General features: G+C 31.7%; 1 protein-coding gene across 1 annotated transcript; it reads left to right on the forward strand.

Annotated features, from left to right (window-relative positions):
* The first annotated feature begins 1,341 nt into the window (after positions 1-1,341).
* On the forward strand, positions 1,342-6,970 carry LOC148932932 (auxin-responsive protein IAA8-like). Its single transcript, XM_089065291.1, has 4 exons — positions 1,342-1,501; positions 1,592-1,733; positions 2,570-2,631; positions 6,897-6,970. The coding sequence occupies exons 1-4, from the start codon at positions 1,423-1,425 to the stop codon at positions 6,968-6,970; spliced, it is 357 nt and encodes a 118-aa protein (XP_088921417.1). The 5' UTR covers positions 1,342-1,422.
* The last annotated feature ends 2,776 nt before the right edge of the window (positions 6,971-9,746 follow it).

Genomic DNA, 9,746 nt, shown 5'->3' on the forward strand with positions numbered 1-9,746 from the left:
GTAATAATTTATCTTTAATTTCTTTTTACTTACGTATATAACAAATACTAATGTATGTCATTTTAATTTGCAGTCGTATTCTCAGATGAGCTGGATTGATCTTGTGAATATAAAACATCTAGAGTTGGTTATTGATATGAGGTTTGGTAGTGTTGAAGGGCCTTTATTCCGCCATTTGTGCTATCTGTGCCGTTTGGCTGAATCATGTGGTTCATTAGAAAAACTTGTGATGAAGGTAGTTGTGATTTGTTATTTGGATGCAGCCATTACATCATTTGATGAAATTTTATGATTTGTGTTGCAGTTTCGACATTTAACTGGTAATCTAATGAAGGAGGTAGAAACACGCCATCTACCTGAATGTCAATTGTCTCTAAAGTACTTGGAAATCACGGGATATTTGGGTTCTCTACGGGAACGAGAATTGGCTTTGTGTGTGATTAATAATGCAAAAGCTCTTAAAAAAGTGACTGTCATGCCTTTTAACGAAGATGCTTTAGCTCGTGCATGCCATGATTTTCAACATATTGATTTTTTAGTCCTTTAAGTGCTACAGTCTTAGTGATGACGTTGAGATGGAGGAAATGGAAGAAGTTTTATATGCTATAGTGCTATTATGGTTTTGAAGCTCTTTGATTCAAATGTGCAAAACTCTTTTTATTCTTATTATTGTTATAATTAGAAATATTAAATTGGGTTGATTAACTTTTTCTGATTATTGAATAAGTACTCTGAAATCTGAACGTCCAATGCATAGGACGATAGGCGCTCTAATTTAAAATTATTACTTCCTCCGTTTTGCCATAGCTGAGGCGAAACTTTTCGGAACGGAGTTTTAGAAAGAAATATTGGATGTGTTAAATAAATAGATAAAAAAGTAAGAAAGAAGAAAATGTAGAGAGAATAGAGTATAAAGTGAATAAAGTAAGAGAGAGAAAAAAGTTATTATATATAGAAATGACTCAACTATGAAGAAACTTTCCGAAATGGAAAAATGGCTCAACTATGAAGTCTCTGCACCCCAACAAACTAAAGTGAAAGACGCAGTTTACAAAGCTGCTGTGCTAGAGATGCCTCATGCTCCAAGCCGTCCAGGACATTTAGCTGCTATAACGATGCTAGTGCCCCTGCTACCAAGTAAGTTATAGTCATTAGCAATTACGGATTCGTCTCTAATGGTCTTTAGTGTCAAGTCACAGCTGTTCACTAGCTGCCTAACAGATGCTAGGAAAGGGAGTAATGCATAATTTGGCTTTAAGATGATAAAATTTGTAATTTCATTTTCGTGACTGATCATATACTTGTCTCGTGCCCGGGCACAAGTGGTTGGCTGGCCACCTGTCAGTGACGACTACCTCAAAGAACATTGAAGAGGTAGTGGTAAGGCATCAAATGGTGCGTCCTTTGTGAAAGTGAGTATGGATGGTCGAGCTCAGAACTTACTCCCCCTACCAGGGGCTCTCATCTGCTCTGGAGAAGATGTTCAGCTGCTTTACGATAGGTGAGTTATGTTGCTGCAGGGTCAATTCTTTAGTAGTAGTTAATGATTTAATTTCTTCTAGAAGAAAGTCACTGCCATTGTATGATGCAGGCCAGTATGGTTCCCATGGAGCTCCTGGGGTGGAGATGATGAGTGAGAGCAAATTGAAGGACTTGCCAAACGGATCTGAGTATGTTCTTACTTACGAGGATAATGATGGCGACTGGATGCTTGTTGGTGATGTTCCATGGGAGTAAGATCCAATGGCCTTGTTTCTATTTGTTTAGTTGGCATTGATATGCTAGTTCGACTAATACTTATACATTGATGATTTTAATCTGGTAAATATGCACATTATTTAAAGACTTAATTACCATCGGGCATCAAATTAATTGCACAAGATGCATAGTTTAAGTTAGTATGTTATTTTGAATGAATTTTTGAAGTTTGCACTATGAAGTTTTTACTGCTTCTACTCCTTACGTGTCATATATTAAATGAAGCTAAGCTTATAAATTAAAATTCGTCAAAGTTGTTACCGTAACTAAGCTCACTCTAATTTTACAAATATGCAGTACAATTATTCATTTGTTTGTTCAAGAGTTTCAATAGTTAATAATTATCATTATAATTTTGTTTTGGTCTCGATCAATAAATACATCCTTCTTCAGTTGATTACCAAAGTTTGCCGCCTGAATCCGAGATACGTGCCATAATTGATAAAAATTGCAATGTCAACATCATTTAGAGAATAAATAAAAGTTGGGGTCATAAACTACCATTAGCCCTTTAGTTTACTGAGTTTTCCTACAACCATGGTCAGGTAGGTTCAGCTTAGTAAGATTAGCTGAACATGGTTGATAGTTTTTTCCATCAGGGGAATGAAAACCTGTGCTGTGGTTATCATGCCATGGATACTGTACTTGATCATTGATCGGAGAAGCCAAAAATATGATTTTGGTTGTTAGATTGTCGAGACCTAAGACACTGCTCAGGTTATTTTTTGTATCAAGCTTCATGTTTTCCCCTTTGAAAGATATGATCTTTTAGTAATTTGTTTAATATGGCTTCACTCTACTGTGCTTACAGGATGTTTATTGGCACATGTAAGAGGCTGAGGATCATGAAGAGTTCGGATGCAATTGGGCCGGGTGAGTTCATTTCTTGTTCATAGTTTGATAGAATCTTGATCTGTTCAACTTTTCGAATTCATGGATGTTTTCAAAATCAATTTGTAATCGATCAGAAATCATGTTGCAGTTCTAGATATTCATGCCAATTAGTGTGTATAACTATGGAAATTGGTTGGTGGATATCAGGTATGTCGGATATCCCTTAACAAAGCTCTGGTATCGGTCTTTAATACTCTTTTAAACTTGATTGTCATTTGTAGTTTTAAGAGTGGTTTGTTGATGTTTTCTTGTGTATTTACTTATCAAAGAGTATTAGTTTGCAAACTGCATCTCTTTTTGAACTTTATTACGTGTGCAATTCAAAGACAGCTGGCCAAATTCTATTGGGAGTTTGGATCCGCTAGTGTAATTCAAGATTAACTTATCCCGAACTCGAGATTGAGTTTGTCACAGTTGAAGAGTCCGTTGGTTTTGTTGTCATTCTTTCTCTTGGTCGCTTTATTATTGAGACATTTAATTAGTTGGTCATTAATCGTTGAAGTATTATTTCTTTTTGTGTTTACTGTTTATGTATTGAGATTATTAACTAAATTATCTTGAGATTATTAGTTGGTCGATTAATTGTTAGTTTATTTATCTTACTTAGTTCTTTAACCTCTCCTTAGTTGCGATTGGCCGTGCTTTATATTATTAGAAAGTGCGATCGTGACAAATATGCACATGAATTTAAAAACCGATGAGAGTTTATTATGTCAAAAGAAAAAAATAGGAAAAATAAAAACTACCACGTGGTATCAAAACTTTTCCTTTTTTATTAATAATATAAGGAAATTAGTTGGGACCAAAATATTTGGGAAAAAATCAAAGAAGTCGGCAACAAATAAATTAAACGTGAGATACAACTCATACTTCTCTAATATTCTACTCCAAAATTTAGGTTTACAGATTTATGCAATTTTCGCCTCCAAGATTTCTTAATCTTCTTCTCTTCTCCAAAATTACTTCTGTCTGTGTGTTTTTTTAAGTACTTTATCTTTGAGATATTAGGAATTTTTTTTTTGTTTGCAATCTACCGATAAAATTCCCGTTCGTACTAATAGTATTTTTGTTTACTCTCTCTTTTGGATTTTCACCTTTCCATCGGTGTTTTTTCTCTGCAGGGTTTTCACCTATGACGAAACGCAGTCCACCCAGTGTGCACACGGTATGTTTTTTCATTGAAGATTTATATATCTTCTTTTTTTTTTTAATCGTGTAGAGTAATTATTATATCTGAAATATTGTAGATGGTGCTTGAAGATAGAATTAGCAACTTGCCGTGTGATATTCTGATACATATAATCTCTTTGCTGGACGTCAAAGAAGCTACTTTGACTAGCATATTGTCAACTAGATGGCGCAATCTCCATTACTATGCCAATTGTCTCAATTTTCCTAACCGTATAGCTAGACATAGACATAGAAGAACTTACTTTTCAGATTTTGAAAATATGGTCGATCGTGTTATGTATTCAAATAGAGCCACTCGAATAAAAATGTTTAGAGTGGAGATGATTAGTCTTGAACAGACTATGTTAGATAATGTCTTGAGATCAAATTTAATAAGATTTAACTGGTAATCTAATGAAGGAGGTAGAAACACGCCATCTACCTGTATGTCAATTGTCTCTAAAGTACTTGGAAATCACGGGATATTTGGGTTCTCTACGGGAACGAGAATTGGCTTTGTGTGTGATTAATAATGCAAAAGCTCTTCAAAAAGTGACTGTCATGCCTTTTAATGAAGATGCTTTAGCTCGTGCATGCAATGATTTTCAACATATTGATTTTTTAGTCCTTTAAGTGCTACAGTCTTAGTGATGACGTTGAGATGGAGGAAATGGAAGAAGTTTTATATGCTATAGTGCTATTATGGTGTTGAAGCTCTTTGATTCAAATGTGCAAAACTCTTTTTATTCTTATTATTGTTATAATTAGAAATATTAAATTGGGTTGATTAACTTTTTCTGATGATTGAATAAGTACTCTGAAATCTGAACGTCCAATGCATAGGACAATAGGCGCTCTAATTTTAAATTATTACTTCCTCCGTTTTGCCATAGCTGAGGCGAAACTTTTCGACACGGAGTTTTAGAAAGAAATATTGGATGTGTTAAATAAATAGATAAAAAAGTATGAGAGAAGAAAATGTAGAGAGAATAGAGTATAAAGGGAATAAAGTAGAGAGAATAAAGTAAGAGAGAGAAAAAGTTACTATATATAGAAATGACTCAACTATGAAGAAACTTTCCGAAATGGAAAAAATGGCTCAACTATGAAGAAACGGATGGAGTACTATTACTCTATTATATTGATATTTATGTGATTTTTTGTAAGATTTCTTGAGCCATTAATACATTAAAATACTCCTATGAAACCACCGACTGAAAATGTATAATTACAATGTTTGAATTAAATCTATATCTAAAAACTGACGCATTTAAATTGTACAAATTCATTAATAAAAATTAATTGTAATTAATTTATAGTTTTTAATTACAAATAGTATTCTTGTAAACAGTGGCGGATCCGGGCGGGCAGTCGCCCCTTCCGTCGGCTAAATTTTACTTGCCCCCCAGGAAAACCGCTATGGTCGCCCCCTCCGTTGCCTCTTGCGTCGCCCCAAAGAGGAAACGACAATCAATTGTTTTATATATATTAGAGAGAAATCATGCGTAGAATTAACGGAGAAATGAGTGTGGTTGTAGAATCTACCATTTCTACAAAGATTGCATGAGAATGAAACTAAAATTAGTTGCTGAGAATGTGTATAGAAGAAGAAGAGACGCATAGAGGGTGAGGAAGAAAAATGTGTTACACGTGGAGTGTGTGTCATATTCGAGACCCTATTACTATTTATGGTAAAAGTTAATCGAGACTCATATTCGCTGACGGAGGAGTATTATTGACTTTAATTACCATACCATTTAGATTGGTGGATTAAATTTTCTTGAAAAAGACGATGAATAACTGTTAGTTGTTCAAGGTAATGTTGAACAAGAATCACGACTAGAAGATCGTGGGATAGTTGATAGTAATTCAAACAAGATTCAAATGATGAAAAAGAAATTACTGGATATCTCAAATTACGAAAACTTATCGATGTAAATATTTTGAATTATACTCGTAAGAACCAAGTATCGTGTTTAACCTAAAATAAATATATTTCATCTGTAATATACTTTTGTTAAAATATATATATTTAAATATTATATTTATTATCTCGTTCGATCCCACGATTTTTAATTCCTGGATCCGCCATTGATGGGGTCCTGGTAGTTAATTAATGTTATAAGTTGTAAATAAAATGATGTAGAGATTTAATGTGTTGAGTTGAAATTTCCAAAAATGGATAATATCTATTTTTAAAGTAAGGAGCAAAAATGGAAGAATTTTGTATTTTTAAATTACTGAGGGAGTAAAAAAGTAATTTCCCTCACAATTCTTTTCTATGAATGTGATCAAGTAGCAATTGAGAACTCAAATTTTCATTAGTATCATCAGCCACTAAAACCAACTCAAACTACATGTTTTGCTGACATAACAAGTGAAAGATAAAATACGGAGTACAAGTTATACATTTTGCACCTAACCAATTTAACAGAAGTAGCATCTTGGATTGTCTTTGGTCCTAATCAACTACTTATAACCAATTTATCAATCCAACTGGTAAGGTGTAAATTAGAACAGAGGATCAACACGATTTGTAATCAAGATGAGAGTTCAAGAATATATTGTCAGCAAGTAAAACATACAACTGGTAAGAAAGAAAAAAGCATAGCATTTCTCTTTACTCCTATATTGTTCAGGGAGATTTCCTCAGTATATTCTCACATAGACAAAGGCAGAGAAGTAGCAGAGAACCAATGCATTTAATTCTTCTTATTAAAATCTATTTTTTCATAGGCAAATAAACATATATACTCCCTCTATCGACGAATAGGAGTCTCGTTTTTTTATTTTAGTCCGTCCACGAATAATGAGTGTTCATTAATTAATGGGTGTTCGGTTGCCAAGATTAAATCTCATGATTAAATATGTATCATGTTTAGTTCATAAGATTGAACCCTACAACGTAATCCTAGATGGATAGTCTCATGATAATTAGTTATAGCCTCCCCCAACTAAAATAATCCCACATCTTAATCCTAGATAGTCATTATTAGTCATGACAACCAAACGCCACTTAATTGAAAAAAAAAACGAATTAAGAGCAAAACTGTATTAGTTTTTATTTTATGCAGGATGGATGGTGGATGAGGAGGACAAAAACAATGCTAAGAATTTCAGGATTTCAACAGATAAGTATAAAGATTAGAAAAATAAATTATTGTCCTTGTGTAGTAGTATTTGATATTGAGTAGATATATTAATTTCAGCAGCAGTAGAAAACTATTTTGACAGAAAGCAGAGATGAATACATAAACAGGGCTTTGATTTTCAGAGGAGTTATGAATGGGCCCATCAATGTAGAGGTAAAATTTTATAACTACTATATTTGCCCCCTTTTCATGAAAAACCATTCTCCAAGGGAGAAGGTATCACACTTTATGTTTTTTTAATGCATTTTGTAGCATTATTTTATGTTTAAAAAATCATTTATCTTTCTAGATACTTTTTTTCTTTGAAGTACGTTTCTTTTAGAAAAGTAGTATATTTTACTTTTTAAAAAGGTATATAGATGATATACTTGACCAAAAATCAAAAAAGTATATAGATGATATACTTGACCAAAAATCAAAATGTTTAAGTGAATAAAAAAAACATAAAACAGGCCAACATCGTTCTGAAATAATATCAAATATCTCAGATTTTGAATAAATCATTTTTACTCTGAAATAATACAAAATATATCATTTTTAAAAATACTACTCAAATAAACGAAGATTGTAATGAAATAAAACAAAAAATAACAAATGGTATAGAGTGTATGTATAGAAAAAATAAAACAAGAACAGGAGAGCCACCAATATACCACTACTACCGTACATATATACTACTGCTAATATAACCAAAACCTAGTTTATTTTTTTAAAAAAAATTTATTTATGCATTTAATTAAAATATATGAACGCATATATAGTACATGAAAATTGCATAATATTGTGGTCATATATTTATGATTTGTGTATAACTTTTTTTTGGAACCATAAATATAATTAGTGCATACTTTAATTTAAAATTTAAAAACAATAGAAAGGAAATTCAAATATAAAAATAAAAAATAAGGTTAAAGGCTAATAAATCTTTTTAACTTGTCTACTTACTACATTTATTATTTTAATATATAATTAATACATCAATTATTAATAGTATAATTTATTTTGGTTGTACAAAATTTAGTTGTTTATTATCACTCGTAAAGAAATTACATAATTTTTTTTTTCAAAATTGCGCTCATATATTATTAGATTTTTATTATAACTTTTTTTTTTGAAGCAGAGAGAATGTAGAATTGGCAGTTCGGGAAGAATTTTTTGGATGAAACAGAAAGTGTATATCAAGAAGAATTTTTTGGAGAGATTGTAAGAATTTTTTTGTTTTGTTTTCAGTAGTATAATTTTTGGATAAAAACATGGAGAATGTATAATTGCCCATTCAAAGTAGAATTACTAATTTTTCTTTTCAGAAATTACATCAAAATTTTAAGAACTATGCTCATCAGTCATCATCTAATATCAGATTTTGATTATACTATCTTCTTTGATGAAACAAAAAGAGTATAATTAGCAGTTCTGGAGGAAATGGAATCATTTTTTTGACGGCACAGAAAGCTTATACCAAGAAATGCTTGGAGAACATTGTTTTCAGTTTTAATTTTTGGATAGATGCATGGAGATTTTTTAACTACCACTTTTAATTAAACTTCTATAATGTTGTAAATTGCAGGTTAAGATGAATAAAAAGAGGCAGAAAAGTGGAGATTGGCATATTTGAAGATTATATATATTCTTAATAGGAATTTGGAAGTGTTCAACTTTTGTTATAGAATATTTTATATCCATTGTAAAAGTTAATCAATTACAGTAATATGTTTTATATAGGCCTTTAACATGGATTAAAGTGAATCATTTTGTTTTAAATAGGCTGGCAACCGAGAAATCGTAGATTTTATTCTCTCCTTTTTCTATTAGCGCAATACATCCACTACATAGTTATACGTTCTTTTATTCCATTAATGATGCTAATTTATGTTTTTAAATACTCCCTCCGTCCCGCTTTAGCAGTCCCATTGACTTTTCTGCACTCGTTTTGTAAAAATGATAATAAATAGTTAAAGTGAAGAAATAATAAAGTAAAAAAGAGAATAGTATAGAGAAGAGGCTTATCTATATTATTCTCTTTTTTACTTTATTATTTCTCCACTTTAACTATTTATTACTCCCTCCGTCCCCGATTAGGAGTCACAGTTTGACCGGGCACGGGTTTTAAGAAATGTAAAGAAAAGTTGGTAGAAAAAGTTAGTGGAATGTGGGACCCACCTTTTTATATTGGTTTTATAATAAAATGTGTGTGAAGTGAGTTAGTGGAATGTGGGACCTACTTACCATTTATGGAAAAAATGAAGTGTGACTCTTAATTGGGGACGGACCAAAATAGAAAAATGTAACTCTTAATGGGGGACGGAGGGAGCATCATTTTTGCAAAACAAGTGCAGAAAAGTCAATGGGACTACTAAAGCGGGACGGAGGGAGTAATAAATTGTGTTGGACATCTTATCGGAGTTCTATAAAGATTAAAGAGTTATTTGCATATAAATAATTCTCAAATCCAAATATCAATACAAAGAAGAGAACCCATCCCAAGATTCAAAAATAGGTATGCTTTTTAAAATCTAACTACATATTCTTCGAATGCAGTTGATTTAATTCTTAATATAGTTACTTCATACATACAATGCAATATTTTTAATTTTTACAATAAAAATAAGTTATGTATATAGAGGGGATATAATGCATAGATTCATTTTTATTGCGAAAACTAAGAATACTAAAAACAATTTGTTGAACTTATAAAATTACTAAATCACATTTAAATGACCTATATTTCCTTTTAATGACCTATAACACTACTTCTCTCTTATTTTTTTCTAT

Source organism: Salvia hispanica, chromosome 2, assembly GCF_029641045.1.
Source record: "Salvia hispanica isolate PSC_SH4W2 chromosome 2, Shi_PSC_v1, whole genome shotgun sequence".
NCBI lineage: Eukaryota > Viridiplantae > Streptophyta > Magnoliopsida > Lamiales > Lamiaceae > Salvia > Salvia hispanica.

Coding starts and splice junctions, on each gene's coding strand:
- LOC148932932 (XM_089065291.1), top strand. CDS start 1,423: ATGGTCGAGCTCAGAACTTACTCCCCCTACCAGGGGCTCTCATCTGCT. Junction 1,734..2,569: donor GTTGGTGATGTTCCATGGGA/GTAAGATCCAAT, acceptor CTGTGCTTACAG/GATGTTTATTGGCACATGTA. Junction 2,632..6,896: donor TTCGGATGCAATTGGGCCGG/GTGAGTTCATTT, acceptor TATTTTATGCAG/GATGGATGGTGGATGAGGAG.